Source organism: Pteropus alecto, unplaced genomic scaffold, assembly GCF_000325575.1.
Source record: "Pteropus alecto unplaced genomic scaffold, ASM32557v1 scaffold80, whole genome shotgun sequence".
In the NCBI taxonomy this organism is placed as follows: domain Eukaryota; kingdom Metazoa; phylum Chordata; class Mammalia; order Chiroptera; family Pteropodidae; genus Pteropus; species Pteropus alecto.
This window is the reverse complement of record NW_006430460.1, coordinates 284,232-302,235: the sequence shown is the minus strand read 5'-3', so window position 1 is coordinate 302,235 and position 18,004 is coordinate 284,232. Positions and strand designations below refer to the sequence as shown.

At 45.2% G+C, this 18,004-nt stretch overlaps 1 protein-coding gene and 1 pseudogene across 3 annotated transcripts in view; one reads left to right on the top strand and one right to left on the bottom strand.

The window, feature by feature from the left end:
* Nucleotides 1–8,861: 8,861 nt before the first annotated feature.
* LOC112480093 lies at nucleotides 8,862–8,980 on the bottom strand (annotated as a pseudogene).
* A 5,876-nt stretch (nucleotides 8,981–14,856) lies between these two features.
* Nucleotides 14,857–18,004, top strand: part of FRY (FRY microtubule binding protein) — a 261,839-nt gene continuing 258,691 nt past the window's right edge. For 2 of the 3 annotated variants that reach the window (XM_025046863.1, XM_025046876.1), the window contains exon 1: nucleotides 14,858–15,143. In XM_025046863.1, the coding sequence (XP_024902631.1) occupies nucleotides 14,939–15,143 (205 nt within the window). In that variant the 5' untranslated portion in view covers nucleotides 14,858–14,938. Of the gene's footprint in view, nucleotides 15,144–18,004 lie in introns of all 3 variants that reach the window. The other variant, XM_025046870.1, reaches the window with a different exon arrangement.

Below are 18,004 nucleotides of genomic sequence, written 5' to 3'. Positions count from 1 at the left end.
TTTATTGATCGAGAAGGCACCAACAGAGAAGATGAGAGTCCCTGTGGTGCCTCAAATCCGTCCTCCAAATGTGCAGAGCTCAGGCTTCTTTTCCGTAGAGGAAGGGGCAAGGGGAGGGGCAAGGGTGATGGATGACCGCTGACATCTGGGTGCAAGCAGGGTCTGAGGACAATTGTGCGCGGGCTGTTGGCCCTAGTTGATGCGAGTCTGGTCATGAGGTCCCCACAAACCTTTGACAAACATTACTTACTTCCCTTATGTCCTCAGGAGAGGCACTTTCTGATAAGAGACTCTTTTTGTAAAGCTGGAGCCGCAAGCAGAATTCTTATAATTAGCACATCTGTATGCAAGACTAAGCAGATGCTATTATTAGCCTGAAGGTAGGGGGGACCACACAGCGTGGAACAAGATGGAGTCCGAGAGACCCAGCATTTCACTCCGTTTCGTCAGTTTTGTCTGGGTTTTCTACATTTTATACAAGATAGTACTCAGTACATGTTTTTATTTCTATTTCTTGCACTGCATGAAGGTAAGGGGAGTTTTACTTTTGTCACCTAGAGTTACCTATAAAATTCAGTGCAGCTCACGAAGATTTTAAGTCAAGAGATGTTTATTATGGGCCAACTCTGTGCCAAGCCCTGTACCCAGGGGTTCTCAAAAGAAATGTCTTGTTTACTTTCCCATAGCCACTTTCTTTGGTGGATGCTGTCATTCTTGCTTCAAAGGTGAAGACCTAGCAGCTCAGAGAGGTTAATTAACTTTACCCAGGATCACACAGCTAATTAATGTCAGAATCTAAAATCAGACCCAGATCTTCTGACCTCAAGTTTCATATTCTCACCTGCCTGCCAGACCAAAGCGACTTCGTATGACAATTAGTTCCTCCAGGTCTAGAAGTGTGCCTTGTTTACCTCGCAGTTTCCCAGGGATCATAAGCTGTGTGGCTTATTATCTTTATTGATTTTTATTTTTGTCAAAGCATTCCGTAAGCATCCTTTGAGAGGTCAGATCACAATGCTATAAAACCTTGAAAAACGAGCCATCCCATGGCCCACCCTGCTTGATGAGTTCCTGTTCCAGAAATTTCATGTAATCTGGTGTAGAATTTGAAGGAGGAGCAAACAAGAAACTGCTTTTCCTTAACAGATACTCTGTCTCAGGCACTGCAAACTGCCCTTCCCACAGGGGATCTTATTTATCCTCGGAAGGACCCCAACATCCTGGGACTCCAGTCCCTGTGCTATTTCTGCCTCACCAGGCTCCTTCCCAGCGCTATAAGAAATGCATTTATTATCAAGTGTCAAGAGCATCAGATGTTTTATATCTCCTTTGAAAATTCTGCTGATGTTCAGAAGTTCATCCCTCCAGCCATAAATCGATTGATTACTACTAAGTCAAAAATGAAGCTAAAGCAATTTGCACCAGCAAGTTTTTTAACCAAATCTAGGTGTTCACCCCTCCCTGCTCTCTTCCTTCTGAAAACTGATGCACATCTCACAACCGGGTTGGAATTTCTGTAGTTTTTAGAAGCTACGCAAGTCAGAAGTGGTATGTAATTTTAAGTAAATGTTCTTAACTTGGCCTCTAAAATATTGCGTTTTACCCTGTCCATGGAGTGGCAGGTAGATAGATAACCCTTTCAGCCTTTCATGGTCTGCCGCGTTCGTGAAAATCAGCAAAAACGCCGAATCATTTGTTGGCACAAATCATGTTTACTAATTTTTTACTTACATTCGTTTTTCTATTTCAATGTTTCATTAAATACTTATGAGGGAAATTTGAACACCCTTCCCCGCCTTCTGTTATTCCAGGTATACCCTGACTGTTCTGTGTGGTAGCCAGACAATCTGGTCAGGGAGCGTTATTCTCCGTGGTTCATTAAATTGAAAATTCTAAAAACTCAGGAACTCTGCCTAATACTTGTATTCCCACCTGCCACCCCCGAACGTCTGTTTTTGATCTGTGCAAGAGCTCAAGAAATGTGTGTCGCGTCGAATAGAATGGAACTTTAGGTCTGTCTGTCCTCGGTGGATATCCCGTTGGTGCCTCCATGAACTCCATTGTGTGTTCAGAGGCAAGTGCTTCCAGAAGGTTCGCAGGGGGACAGAATCCACAGGGGCAGACAGTAGAGTGGCGGGTCCCACAGCCCAACCTGCCTCCCCCTCCCTCTTGTTGCGTTCAAGGCCTCATCCTTCTTTTCTCTTGCCTCTTCCCTTGGGGCTGTGTTTGTTGCCCAAATCCGTCGTCTATCAACCAGAATCGAGACATGTCAATTACATGCACTAACGCTAGAATTCTCTTGCCTTCTTCCTCTTTCTTTCATTTTTTTTGTATAACAAGAAAAAAAGGACTTTCTCGTGATTATTTTTTTGCACGCACTCATTTTGAAACTTACCCAAAGCAGTTGTTGAGAGCCTTGTTTGAGCCGTTTGAGAATCAAGAAAATCAACCTTTTAAGATTAGAGTCAAGTGTTCGGGCCTTGTCCTTCCGTGTCAGACTTTTAATCAAATATTTCAGTTATTCTTGAACTTTTCTTATTGTTTTTCTTTTTCTAACTTCCTTTCTTCTGCTTACGTTGACTAGTTAGGCATCTGCGTTTGGGTGAGTATATGAAAATACAACTCCCATGGCCCCAAGATGCTCTTAGAGGTTGCCTGGATGTGATTCAGAAGACGTGACTCTCCTGGTACTCACCTTGGCTCCTGCTCTCAGCCTCGGGACCCTGGCCTTCCGTGGGACACACGCGTCCAGAGCAAGGCATAGGTGACCTCAGTAAGCCAGGAGCACAAGGCCCCAGTTCTGCAGCCCAGCAAACGTTTATTGAGCTCTTACTGTGTGCCGAGCAGGAGCTGGGCACCGAGGATACAGAGATGAGTAGGGAATGAGTTGCATTTCAGCCAGAGACCCTGAGACAGGAGCAGATAAGGATGGAAGGTACGGGGACTCAGCGGTGGGTAGTTGTGCAGAGGGAGGCGGGAGCACGGGGGGCCCCTAACTCAGCTGTTGACAGCCAGAGGGGGCTTCCTAACGGAGCCCGGGGAACCGGCGGGGGCTGCCGTGCAGGGAGGGTGAAGGGGTCTCAGGGCTGAGGAGACAGCGAGACAAGGACTCCCGGGGGAGGGGGCAGTGGCAGCTCGGGCACTCACAGGCTGGCGCAGTGGCGCATGTTCGGGGCACCGTGTGCGCGGCTCGCATGCAGGCAGCGAGGGATGGCAGCGGCGCCAGGTCACGGGGAAGGCGGGGCCTTGCCGAGGAACTGGGATGGAGCCATCGGTGCCTTCTCACCCATAGGCTGTCGGCAGCCCCGGAAACAACTTCCGCAGGAGAATGACCTGGCCCTTTGCCTTTTAGACAGAGCCGTCGGGCACCAACATCAAGGGACAGAGCGCTAGAGTCAACCTGGCCGGCGTGGGAACAAGGCAGGCGGGAAGAGGGGGCACCATGAGTTCGAGGGGGTAAACTCAGCAGCCTGTGGTGAGCGGTGTGTGCTGTGCTGGTGACAGGGGAGAACTGAGAATGATTCCCAAGTCAGGAACTCAAGTGGTCAAGAAAATGCAGGACGGGTAGCGATTTGAGGTCATGATGATTTCAGTTCTGGACGTGTGAGTTTTGGGCGATCGTATTCAGACAGAAATCCCATCAGGTGGTTGGATGTAGGAGCCCACATCTGCGATTATAGCATCGATTTGAAAATTAGATATGTCTGCAGAACACACAGCCAGTATCTGAGAATGAGAACACAGGGGTCAAGTAAATATTATCCCTCAATAGATAGTACCTGTCTGTGGATCTCGGGCTGCTTAGACACGTAGATAAAGATATAGCTATACACACGCATAAGAACACGTGTGTGTGTACTATTCCCCTCCCTTGCTATTCATTAGCAAAATAAATGTTCTGTGAAGCATCGCATCAGGAGAGACGTTTGCTAGAAATGTAGATGAAATAACATAAGCCAAAACCACACACCTCCTCCAAAAAAGAGCAGTGAGCGTGGAAAATTACAGCTTTGAATTCATGTCAAGGGAGAGCGTTTGACAGCTACAGGATATGAGAAGATTCAGGCAGCTACCTTGTTTGGTTTGGGGGAAGAATATTCACGAGAAGTCACCGAGGGCCCTTTATACCTGGTTTCGAATAAGGTCAGTGTGTTAATATCCTCGCCCCACTCGCCTGAACTCTGTGCCTGACCAGCCCTTTGTTTTCCCCCCCGGTGAGTATGCAGCTGTACAAAACACTGCCGGTTTTCAGATCCGGGCATTCACTAACGTCATATCGATGTTTCAAATAGGAAGTAAATTGTAGATGTCTTTTAGGGAAAAGAAGGTTCCTGTAATATATCCGTAGAGTATGATACATAATACTTTCCAAAATGACAAATAATACAGGGAATGTTTATACTAAATGATTTAAAGAATTTTATTTCTTATGGTTCCTCTCCTGGAATGGCAGAAGAGTAAACATTAGTAACAGTTGGTAAATATTATATCATTATTTTCAAGGCTGAATTACATTGAGAATTCCATGCTAGTTTTTCCAAAACTCTAAAATTTTCCGAAATTCTCAACCGTTTCATTTCTGTAAGCTCTGTAAGAATTCTCTCATGTAGAAAAGAAGACATAAGAAAACCATGATGAAATTTCCCTGGCCTTTCAGATCAGTAGTAAGTAAAAGAAAAAGCCTGACGAAAATAAAGACACAGAAACTAACTCCAGACCAGGTCGTGGTTCATCTTTCGTGAATTTCGGAAGAATTAGTGGGGAGGAATGGGAAACCACAAGGTCGTTTCTATTAAATCGCTAGTCAAACATCTACATCTCTATCAAGACCAAAATGAAACCACAAGAAATTCTAGATGGAAAAAACTGACCCCTCTGATAGGATAGCGTTTCGTGAAGGTGGTGCGGTGGCTGATCCTTTGTGGGAAAACTTGTTTAGCAATGGGAAAATACAGGTGTGTGTAGAACAGAGTAATTACTGGTGGCATGAGAACCCTGGTGACTTCCAGTTATTTTCCATCTACTTCGAGGACAATCTGTAGAAAAATACAAATTCTAATTTGACGTCATTTGCCCCCTTCCAACAGTTGATGTATGCTGGGCAAGTAAAAATTTATTTCTTTAGTCGCCTATATAAATTATAATTCGTTTGGCTTGTAATCAACTCCTGAGCCAGACATAAATTATTGGAAATTACTTTTCTCTGGTCCATTTTCTTCAGCACAGGTGAAAGTGGCTGATTTTGCATTGATCAGATGACATCGAGGCCCATCCTGCTGGTAGGGGACAGGTGCCCGGAGAGCAAGGGGCCGGACTGTAAGACATGTCACCAACTCATTCCGGTTTCTCTCCTGCCACAGCGCCCAAGGTGGCCATTTGACAAATGGCTCCGTGTTAAGGCAGCATTTCCCAAACTCTGATTTGCAGAACGTCAGGGAGGGAGGGTACTAACAGCTGCAACGTTAGAAGGCAGGGGAAAGAAAGCTCCGTAATCAACTAAGTTTGGAAAATGCTGGTCAAACAAAGTTAAGCACGATTGGTTCTTTGCTACGAGACTGAAGTGCCTTCAGCGCGTCCCTGGCATGGTGACTCTTAAAGGAGGTGAAGGGACATCGTTTGCAGAGTTCCCCCGCAGGCTGTACCCAGGTATCCCACTGTACCTGGTACATGCTGGCTCGAGGCTCTGACAGGACAAGTCATGTGAAAACCTGACCGGTGGCCCAGGGGAGGGGTACAACAAACCAAAAATAAATCTGCTTTCAAGAGTTGTCTTAACATTCTATCTCTCACCATAAATTAATAATGTAAATTTATAGTTATATTTTGGGGGGGGAAGAAAGATGTCTGTTTGACTTATATGAAGTTTTATTTCTGATACTTGGATTTTTCTTAGCTTCTAGTATATGATATAAAATAAATCACCTTTTTATCCAGAACATGATAAAAACAAATACGAGAATGGTTAGATAGATCGATTGATAGATAGGTAGAGATTTCTGAGATGGTGGGGCAGGGGTGCTGGAGGATTGAGGTGGAGAATTGAGACTCACCTTCCTGACAAAGATGCTCCCAAGTTTTGATCGTTTCCTTGAAGCCGGCTAGGACTCAAAAGTGAGCAAAACAACATGGCGCATTGTAAAATCAGGTGAAACACAGGCATCTGGGGTCCTGAGTTGGAATTTAATTCCTGGGCGGAGGAAGGAAAACACTGGCTCCCTGACGGTGGGGGTATCTTGCAGGACACCCTCAGAAATCCCTCACTGGCTCCAGTTGCTTCTTCCTGGTCATAGAAAATGGCCCGGAGATGAGGGTGGGATACAGGAGAAGGCTGCGGATAAGGAGAAGGGACCAGGGGAGGGGAGACAGGAACAAAGGTGGGATACAGGAGAAGGCTGCGGATAAGGAGAAGGAACCGGGGAGGAGAGACAGGAGAGCCTGGAGGAAGCTGGGGAACAAAGGATTGAGGGAGGTGTATATTTCACAGATTTTGCAGTTAATGGAGGAATAGGCTTGGTTGTGATTTGTTACTCGTGCAGTTTCTCGATCCCTCTCAATGTGTTTTCTTCTCTATAAAATGGAAATAATGGTCGTACCACATTCTGAGAGTAAACAGAACGCTGGGTGCGATGCACAGCATAGGGCATAATGGGGGAGTGCGTAGTGAGTTACTATATCAGCGTTGGATGAAGAGATGGTGTTTTTTGCTGATTTTTATATTGATATCTGTTTTTGTGGGGTCGTGATAGGACAATGTCTCAGAGTAAGATGACATGAAACAAAGCGATATTTGGAGATTTGTTTCATGGCCCGGTACGTGGTCCATTTTTCTGCTGTTCTAAATGAGTTTGAGAAGACGTTATTTGGAGGTACAGAGTTCTCAGTCCAATGGGTCAGGCTTTCTAATTGTGATACTTAAATCTGTATTCTTACAGATTTTTACTTGCTTGATATCAGTTTCTGAGAAATTTTACTCTTACTCTTCTATACAGAACAAGCAGTAGGATATAAAAAATACTGTCTATACAAAGCTAAGTTGGCACTTAAATGGCCACGAGTTACAAAGTTTTTCAAAAGACGACAGCCAGGTACCTGCCATTTCCAACACTCCTCAGTCCATGTGCGGTGTCACCTCAACAACCAGTTCGAGGCTAGCTCCAGCTTCAACGCTATCGAAGGTTTTCATGCCGCCATTTCCATCTGGAAAATTCAAGCAGGAGAGTCTGCGAACGGCATCAGAAACTGTGGGAAGGATCCACAGACCAGCTCCCTTTGTCCCTTCGGTGTCTGACAAGCCTGCCCCCGAGCCAGCTAAGATAACCTATGTCCTGATCTTAACGTTCTTTGGCCTAAAAGATTTCACAAGTTGTCACAGTAGCTTGTGAGGAAACTTGCTCTTAAGAAATGCCTTTTTATTTCGTTGAGGCTTTTCACTCACTCACTCACTCATAGTAGTTGTCACCCACCTTCCCCATTGACTCGCGTTAACAAGGAGTGAGTTACCGAAGAATGACGACGTGCTATGTAAGTTAAAAACTAAAGACATAAATCAGGACAAGAAAATTCTTGTCTGAAGTGAGACTGATGGAACTCTTGGGTACAGGTGCATTTCTCGCCTTTGATGCAGAAGGCGGACTCTGGAGAGTTGTTTCACTTTTATTTATTAATTTTATTAGCTGAAGTCCAGAACGTTTCTGAGTCTGGTCAAACAAATGTACTGGGGAAGGTATAACACTGTCTTAAAAAAAAAAAGTTTTGAGTTTTGGTTCACATGTAATCAACTGCTCATGTTTAAAGTATCTAATTTGATTAGTCCATATATATGTGTACACCTGCGAATCCTCCATTTTCATCGTGCCCCTTAGGGATGCCCCACTCCCGGCCTTCCACCCCGAGCACCAAGCAAATGCCGATCTGCTCTCTGTCACTGTAGGTTAGCTTATATTTTCCAGAAGTTTATAGAAAGAGTCATACAGTATGCAAACTTCTTGGTCTGGCTTCTTTCTTTACCAAGTATATGTCTTCCAAACATTTTCTCCCAGACTGTAACTTGTCTTTCCATTCTCCTCACGGTGTCTTTCAAAGAGTGGAAGATTTCAAAAAAAAAATTAAAAAAAAAACCTTTAGATTTTAATTTTGATAAAGTTCAGCTTGTTAGTTTTTTTTTTGTTTGTTTGTTTTTATGAATCAAATGTTTCCTTCTTCATTTTCTTTTAGAAAATTTATGGTTTGAGAGTTTACCTTTAGGCTTGTAGTCCATTTTTAGTTCGTTTTCTTCATGTAGTGTGAGGTATAGATCAAAGTTTATTTGTTTTCACATTTCTAACTCTTCTCTCAGTGTTCATTGAAAAGACCATCCTTTCTTCACTGAATTGCCTGGGCATCTTTGTCAAAAATCAGCTGTGCGTTTATATGTGCGCCCATTCCTGGACTCTCTGTTCTGTTCCTCTGATCTTTTGTCTGTCTTTAAGCCAGAACCACACGATCATGGTTATCGTAATGTTATGCCAGGTTTTGAAATTGATCGTATCAATCAAACTTTTTTTTTCACAGCTACTTTGTCTATTCTTGATCCTTTGCATTCCTCTGTGAATTTTAGTATCAGTTTGTCACTTTCTACAAAAAGTCCTGCTAGGATTTGGATTGAGATTGCCTTGAATCAACAGGTTAATTTGGAAATGATTGATATCTTGGAGATATTGAGTCTTCTGATCCATGAACTTGTTATATCTCTCCACTTAAACAGGTTTTTTGTAATTTCTCTTTGTAATGTAGTTTTCATGTATATATTTGTCACATCTTTTGTCATATATATCCATAAATAGTAAATATTTTTATGGTGGTTTTTTTTTTGTTTGTTTTAACGCCTACAGCACCTGGTCTTCCTAGGTAGTCTCCTATCCTAGTACTAACCAGGCCCAACCCTGCTTAGCTTCCAAGAACAGATGGTATTGGTCGTGTTCAGGGTGGCATGACTATAATATGGTGTTATTTTTTAAGTTTACTTTTCCAGTTTATTTTTGCTAATATAGAAATACAGTAGATTTTAATGTATTTATCTTATATCATGCAATCTTGCTGAACTTACAATAGTTCTTATAACTTTTGGTGGATTCTGTCATACTTTCTATACAGAGGATCATGTAATCTGATAATATAGTTTTACATCTTCCTTTACAACTTGGATGCCTTTTATTTATTTTTTTCTTGCCCAATTTCACTGACTAGACCCTCCAGTACAAGGTTAAACACAAGTGCTGAGAACAGACGTCTTTGCCTTGTTCTCGATCTTAGAGAGAAAGCATTCAGTTTTTCACCATTAAGTGGGATGTTATCCGTATGTTTTTCCTAACTGTCCTTTATTAGGTTGAGGAAGTAGCCTTTGGGTCTTTGTTGACAGTTGCTGTCAAGAATACCACCATCTAATCAGACAAATTTTATAAAAGTGGTATTATAATGATAAAGGTATCGTTTCATTTGTCAGAATAACACTTCCTAGCATCTATATGAATACATGTAATTTCTCGACTTGTTATTTATTATCTATTTTGTATATAACATCTTTCATCTGAGGATATCAACCATCACTCAGTTAATTCACACAACGCATTGGTGAAAGAAGCAAAAATTATTTCTTTTATTTTTTCGATCAGAAAATCAAGAAACCAGGACATTAAATAGCTTAGTCCTAGTGAACAATGATTTATTTGTTCAAATACGAAATTTATAAACTCAGATTTTTAGGTCCAGGAATAAAAGCTAAAATAATCTTGTGTCACATTATCAGACACCTGCTGTTATCAAGGTTGGAACTAGCCTCATGATACCCTGGACTGGTCCACATATTCAGCCCAATTCTTAACAGCATTTTATAGGGGAAAATGGGCTAATCAGGTGATTCGCTAAGATATGAAGGGTCAGGATGCCGTGTCAAAGGTGGCCAGATTTGTCGGGAGTCTAAAGCTCAGGAAAGAAAAAATAAATGCTGCCACCGAGCAGTGACAGCGGAGGTGCGGGAGGTGACACAGAAGCAAAGATGTGTAAGAGGTAAACATGACATCGTTCTGGCAGAGTAGCTGCAAGGTTTACAGCTTGAGTTGCTGGGTGAATGGTGATATGGTGAGATCAGAAATTTCAAGAGCTGCAGAGTTTTGTTTGACATTTTTGTTTGTTTTTTGATGGTGGGAGGACAGTTTTGTACCTGCCGAGTTCCTACTGGAAAAGGTTTGGTGTGCACTTGAATATACAGACCTAGAAACCTGTGTAGAAGGTCGGGGCGGGGCCTGGACGTAGATATCATCGGTCCACAGATGAGAGCTGTAGTCGTCCGTGAGTGTGGCTGACAAGTGCCACCCGTGTCCCTACCGTCTCAGCTACACCAGTCCCTTGCCTTCCTGGTTTTGGCAATCACACTTCTGAGGTTACGCTGTCTAGTATTTGGACGAAGTTTTCCAAAGCTTCAATTTTTTTTTAATGCAAATTGGAATTCCATCCCTTAAACAGAAGCATAAGGAGGCCTGCCAGTCCTTCCTCTCGGCCCACGTGGGCGTGTCGGCGGCAGCGTAGAGAGGCAGACTTACTTTTGTTGTCCCTCTTGCCACAGTCATCCCCACAAGCCAGGAAAGACTTCAGCTCCACCTGAATCTGAGGAAAGACCAGGCGCTTACACTGGCATTCTGCTGAGACTTGCAAGATCAAACCAAGAGGAATGCAAATGTAAATGAAGTTGACTTTCTCGCCAGTAAGAACTGGTTCTAAAGCTATTTTTGAAAGGTACAGTTGGCATGACTTTAAAAACTTGTGTAAGAATGCTTTAGCAAATCCCTGCTCACAGCTTCCGGAATAAACAGAGATGATTCAGGAGAAGGGTTACTTACTGGAGCCAGAGTTTTCAAAATGTCTTTTTCAATTTTGTTAGAAATTACCAAATTGCTTGAAAAGGTCGGAACCAATTTTTTAATACAGATTTTTTTTTTCAGTAGGTGTCTTCCATACGTTTAATTTGTGGTGGTGTTTAAGAAATAGAGAATAATACCAATTTACGGTTTTTCCTTCCGTCCCATTTTCGAGGATTGCCCGATCTTGTTTCTCCAAGGTCTGTACTTTTGCATGATGTCATCGAATGCTGCTGGGCATGGGACAGCCACACTTGCCATCCTCCGGACGGCTGCTGTTCTGTCACATGTCAGTGCCTTTGCACAGGCTCCGCCTCGTGCACCTTGTGAACTTGCCCCTTCTCCTCTGCAAACCCTTCCCACCCCCTCTCCACTGGAAAAGAGTCAACCAAGTGGCTGTCTTGTGTGTGTCACCTCTGCACAGAGAAGTCACTCAGTGTGGTGACTAGTTTGTGACAGATCTCCTGCCTGCCGAACGAAGGCTTCTCATGAGCAGAGCCCTGGGGCCTTGCACAGTGCCGCACGCACAGCAGGTGCTCAGTCCGTGGGCTCGCCGAAGAGAAGGCACCAGGGCAGGAGGAAAGAGCATGAACTTTTAAGGAGCCCTGAAAAATCTGGGCAGAAGGGGCCCGAGACAGAAGAGGAGAAACCAGAAGCAGGGGACTTCAGAGGGAGGCTGGTCATTACCGTTCTTTGCTATCGAGAGCCAGCGAGGTGTATCCTGGAACCCATGGTATTTTCAGGAACTGAGAGAAGATGGGCTCAGCCATGACCACACCCCAGACAAGACTGCAGATGTCGTTACCAGCACCGAGCACAGCCGTGTCGCCAGTGACGGTGGCCCGTGGCCTCCTGCAGAGACGCTGCTGAGGAGCCGTGTGACCTGGCGATGTACATGGCATCGGCATTCTACACACGAAGAATGGAATTTCACCTTTGGCGGTTAGGAGGGAGGGCCAGGCTTACCGTGACAACTTGTGAATATTCTCATTCAGTCCAAACCCAGCTAAATTTTCAGTGGTTGTCATTCATGCTGTCTGCCCATTTAAATATTTTGAAAGGGAAGTTCACTTTTTTCGTGTTCACAGATTTAATACTACTTTTAAATAAGTATTGTTCTTCGTTTTCATTGCCTTAAAATTTTTAACGATAGCAAATTCAGCTTCTCCCCACTGTTCTCTTTAAGGACATAATTAGATTCCTATCTGTGTAGAGCCCCTGTGAGGGGAGAATGAGTTGGGCGGGACAGGGACTCATGAGCCCCTTGGGAATTCTCCAGCCTTCTCTTATATCGTTGAATTTTTAGAGGATCAGGGGCTCGGGATACCTCCATAGTAGAGTAGGGGTTTTTTTTTTCTCTTATATCGTTGAATTTTTAGAGGATCAGGGGTTCGGGGTACCTCCATAGTAGAGTAGGGTTTTTTTTTTGGTTTTTTTGGTTTTGTTTTTTTTTAACCTAATTATAATTTAAATCTCAGGAAAATATAATACTTTAATTAAGTGCCTTGTAATAGGAAAATCTGCAACATGGATACTTTCTTATTAAAGCAAAACTCTGAATTCCTTTGTTCTTTCTCATTTTCATCCCACGAACCCAGTGACCTCCTGACAGCTCAGCTGAGTGGGACAGGCCCAGGTAGGTGAGCCGGACCACTCCATGACCCTACAGAATCTGCTTAAAGCCAAGAATTGTTTTAGGAAAATGGAGAAAGACTTTTCAACTTCTTTTAGATTTATACACATTTAATAATGGTGTTGCGATTTGAAGCACGGACTTGAACATGAGCTTTGGAATCAGGCAAACCCTAATATTCAGGTCTTCTTTCCCAGTTCCTAGATACTAGACTCACTGCCTCAGTGCACAGAACAGGGTCACGAGGAAGACTCCGTGAGATAATGCACGTCCAAGGCTTAGCGTAGAACCTGGCCAGTACGAAGCCTGCAATAAATGATGGCTGTTATTACGATGCGTTCCGGATGTATAAGTACCTAACTCTGTGCTTCCAGCCAGCCTCTTAAAGACAGAGACAAAACTAGCTGTGCACACTACACAGCTGTACCTGTTCCATGCTGTGAGTGATGATAACACCTTTCTTCAGAGACTCACATTTCATATCACATATACTGTTATTTAGACCCATGATGACACTGTGAATTAGGGGAGACTAAACTGTCACTAAAGAGCTCGAGCTTTTGTCTGTTATTGTTCTCTTTCCCCCAGTTAGCGTCCAGTATTTTGTGTCCTAAAACTCTACCTTGCTGTGGATTTGAAATTTAAACACTGTTCTTGAGATTTGGCTTATGGAAATGTTTTGGGGTTTTTTTCCCCTATTATTAAAGCATTATCTCAAACTTTAAACAATACTTTTTATTTCTTTACTAGAAAAAAAATGTATTTTCATTAAGCTAAGGGAGATTCGAGCGGTCTCATGGGCTTTTAAAAATAGTTTTGTATGAACCACTCATTGTTTTGAAATTTAGGGTACATTTCAACCTGACAAAAATGGTTGTAAGTCCTGCGAGGGAAACGGTGTAGGTGTTTCTGAGAATTAGTAAAACAACTCAGAAATCTCAATAATCTAATTATGTAAATACAATTGTTGGATTATAATTATAATTGTTGAATTATATTGGCAACCGTAATCTGGACAGACTTGTTAGAAAAATGCTTTTTTCTTCAAGAAATCTGTTGTCGTCTGAAGAGCCATTGCTGAAGAATAAGGAGAACAGTAGAAGTCCTCAGTGTGGCAGTGTCCTTACTCAGGGAGAGAGACCCAGCTCTTACATTTAACAAACAATGACAGCGACTCGCCTCTAGGACCTGAAGCCAACAGTGATTCCTGAGCCGACGACCCCTAAGGCCTTGCTCAGGCTCTGTGCGGCAGACCCCAGGCACTGGGAGGGAGAAGGCAGAGCCTTCTCGTCTTTATCTTCTGACCCACACTACAGCCAGACAGGACATGAGAGGTGTGACAGTGTGTGTGGGGGGGAAGGGGGGAGGAGACAAGGGGACACAGAGGACACAGCCCTGGCGCACAGCTGGAGAGGATAGATTAGAGTCAGGATTTCTGCACAATGGGTTAAAGAAATGAGTAGAGAACATTCCACATAAATAGAGCAAGGGGGAAGGGACACGGGACAGCACAGTGCAAAATCCGGAAGAGAAAGGAAGAAAATATGTGACAGGTCAAGGCAGGAATCTAGGAAATGCCGGTTTTTCTCAGGCCACCAAGGCGACTGACCCTTAGGCGAAGGCCAGGCAGACGCTCACGAAGATAGCAACTTCCGCTTTGTATTTGGAAGCCGTCATCATTGCCATGGCCACGGCTCGTTTGCTAGACCTCTGACCTCCCCGCCAGACAGCTGAACTTGGGTGCAGCCACCTGCCAGGTAGAGCACGGGATGGAGGGCCGCTGGCAGGGCTGGGCTCCCGGCATGGCTGCTTCTCCCAGCCACGGGGTTCCTCCCTGCTCATCACCCATCTGCATCCTCTCCCGGCCAACTTTCAGTCGGCTGCCTGCCAGAGAAGGACTTTAATAAAGACGGATGTGTCTTCTGCGTCTGCAGTTTGGAACAAAAAGTTATGAGGGCATGTGAAAATATTTCTCAAAAACTTTAAAAACTATAAGCATTAGTAAGTAAGGAAAATGAGACCAACAGTTTGCATTCGTTCCCAAGCAGTGAGCTGTGTTTGCTTTATGGCATCGTGCCAGTGAAACAGAAATTTCACCCGGCGACCACTACCTGCTTTTACTCCTGTCCGTGGGAGCACGATGGTGCCCAAGCCGCATTTGCTCAAATTCCCCTAAGGACTTTTTGCTTCTCTCCTCCCCTGTGCTGGTAAGCATTAAAGGAGGGGCCGTTTAGTAATTCTACACCTGGTCAAGTCCACGCCTATTGACTCTCTGAGCTTCCCACATAAGACTGAGGCAAAGCATGCCGGTGTCTGAGCCTGGCCAGAGCTGGCCCTGGCCGGAGGTGGCCCTGGCCACCGCTGGCTTTGGCTCTGCAGATTCTCGTTAAGATTTTCTAATGCATCTCCTACGATGGCAGTTGACGACAGCAATTTATATTCCAGGACGAAGAACAAGCTACATGCGGCTCAAAATGATTATAAGTCATCAAGACGGAGTAGTCTGCCACCTGAACTACTCCTAGGACATGACACTAGAGGAAGACTTCAAAGAAACATTAAAAACTTGGAGCCCGTTCACCTAAGGCGCCCGAAAAAGAGACCATCCATATTTCCAGGTAGGGCTTGTTAAAGTTTACGCCCGTCGGTTAAAAAACAAAACAAGACAAAACAAGGACTGTCTTTCATTTGTTGCGATCGGATGTGTTACATTTAAAATTAACTTCCGCCCGTTTCAGAGCTTAAAGTAGCCAGAGACATGTTTGAATGAAAACATAGAGTGGGTCTCGGATCTGAAACACCCCATCTTCTTTCTTGTATTTTCTTTATTCATTGCGACATCTCTAAGGGGCGGGTGACTCGGCGGCCGTTTCAGTGCTGCTCAGAAGCAAGCAGCCTTGCTCCCGGTCCTGAAGAAGCTCATGCTGCTTTTCATTCTCTGGCACATTTTCTTTATTTTGCAAGGTGATTGCATTGTTGCGTGAAGCCGATATTTGTGTGCCCCAGAAATTAACACCGCTGAATACTCGAGTGCATGCTTCAAATTCCTGTCTTGCATCAGAGCCTCAAACCATTTGTGGAAAAGAGCTCAGTTAAGCAATGAGGAAGGTGAAGGGTATGAGCTCAGAGGACCCAGGCTTTTTAGTATCAGTGAAGAGACTCCGATGTCTGCGTTAGATGTCCGTCTGCCTGGATACGCCAGGTGACAGACGGGGAGATAGTGGAAGACGCCTGTGATGGCGAGCCCCACCTGAGGGATCATGGGAGAGTATAATTATTTGGCCAACACTATTTCCATACTATTTGCAGGGGAATTTCCTGGAGAAACTGGAACGTGGCCTTTTTGTTGTGATCGATTGATTTCTTAGAGTCTTTACACAGGATAGATTAGACGCGACTGCCGAGGGCTGACTCCACGGTGATAGAAAAGGGAAAAATAATCCCATCAGGTTTTACTTCATAACATGGATCGTGATTTCTCTGACAGCCGAGGCTTTATATTGCTTTAGGAAGTAGCGACGAGGTGATTTAGAAATATGGGACTCAAGGCCACGAGCTGAAAATGACATTTCTTAAGGAAGATGTTGTTTTTGTGAGTTTCTCCTCGGTTCGGAGAAGCTGGCCTGCTGTCAAACTCCTCTGCAGGAACAAGCAAAGCCCAGACTCGATCGCGGCAGAGGTGGAGGCCTGTGAGTGTGCCGGGAAGGGTGGGGGCTGACGCTGTATGGAAAACGCTGTCAGGAGGGGCGTGTAAGTGTCTAAAACACACAGGTGCTTTCCGCCTGTTCTCAGATCTGCACGACATGAAGCCTTATCTGTTGAGTTGGGTCCCTGGCACTTTTTCCGGAACTTTCTCGGAGGCCTGTTGTTCATCTGCCGCCTTTCCTTCTCTACCCCGGTTCTCTGGGTCGATGTGTCAGGATCCTAGGATCCTCGTATGCTCTGATTCTTCCTGCTTTCCTGCACCCTGCCCCCAGGCAGCCCCACCCCCACACTCCGTGAGGGCTTCCCCTCCCTACAAACAGCGAAGTCCCAGGACCCCTCACCTCCTCCGGCCACGATTCCCATTTCGGCCTCTCTTTCTACAAGGCCACCAGCTCTGGGCTGTCAGCTACAGTCACAAAATCGTGAGACCTCTTCGCTTGGCTCTCACACACACATTATCCTCTCTAAGGTCCTGCGTTGTCATAGTTCATGTGACCGGTAGAGTGTGAAAGAGCATCGATCTTAGAGGGGCCGAATTCTAGTCTAGGCTGTGTCTCCAAAGGGCTGTGTGTGTTTTCAACGTCACCTCACTGACATCTGTGACCTTCAAGCACATTATTTGTTCCTGCCTATTTCTGCCTCCCGCTCCCTTCCTTAGAGACAGCACGGGAAATGGCTCTTCCCGTCCTTCTCTTGACCTCTCTGCCAGGGTCTCCAACTGACGAATCAGAGTCACCCGCCCAAAGTTTGAACACAGCTGGCTGCTTGATCTCTAAATTCCCTTTAACTAAACCTGGACTCCATTGTCACACAGGTGGCATGAGCTTCTTTTTACAAGGAAAGCTTAGAAACGCCACTGGGCTGCAAATCCCACCTCCCCTCCCAAACACCCACTGAAAACAGAAGTGTACGCAGACCGTGAGAGCCCATCCCATTTTATGTCGCACAGAAAGGGCGGATGGCCCATGGGACCCGAGGGTCAGAGAAATGAAGGCACAACTCAGAGTTAAAGACAGGCAGAACCAGGGCTCGGCCCTGGGTCTTTTGACTCCAGCAGCGAAGCCGCTTCCCTCTGTGATGCTGCACTCCAGGGTCACCTGCTGTCCTCTGCCCGAGGACTTGAGAACACGTGCATGTTCCACGACACACTCACTCGGACCTTTACACTCGCACAGATGACTTTATCCTCCGCCTCGGCTCTCACACTTCCAGTCCCGGGCTGCATGACTGATTGGCTGATCAGTTCACTCATTCATTCGCTCATTCACTCATTCGTTCATTCATTAAATACTCATTTCATCCCGCACTGTGTTAGGGATGCAGTTTCAAGGGTGCAGCTACATGCTGCTTTCTGTTCCTATCCTCCATTTCTCCTGAGGGCCACCTCACAGAGTGGACAGTCACACGCCCCAGATGCAAATCTGTTTGTTTCATTCTCTTAAAATCCTTCGGTGGTCACCACTATTCGTAGGACAAAGTTCAGACTCCTTCGCGGGAAGGGCGAGAGGCTGCGTAATCTGGCCACTGCTTTCGTCCCCTGTCCCATCTGGTAGCCTGCCTTCCCCTTCCGTCCTCACAAACGCAGCTGCTCGCAGCCTGTCACGCTCGCTCGTCCAGGGCAGGTGCAGAGCCCACCCCCCCTCATTCCTACCTTGGCCACAGGGGACAGCTCAACACCCTTCTTCTCGGAAGTGCTCCTGACCCCCGCGTCAGTCTGGGTCCATGCCATGTCCTTCCCATAGCACCCGCATTCTCCCCGCCACAGCACCTACCG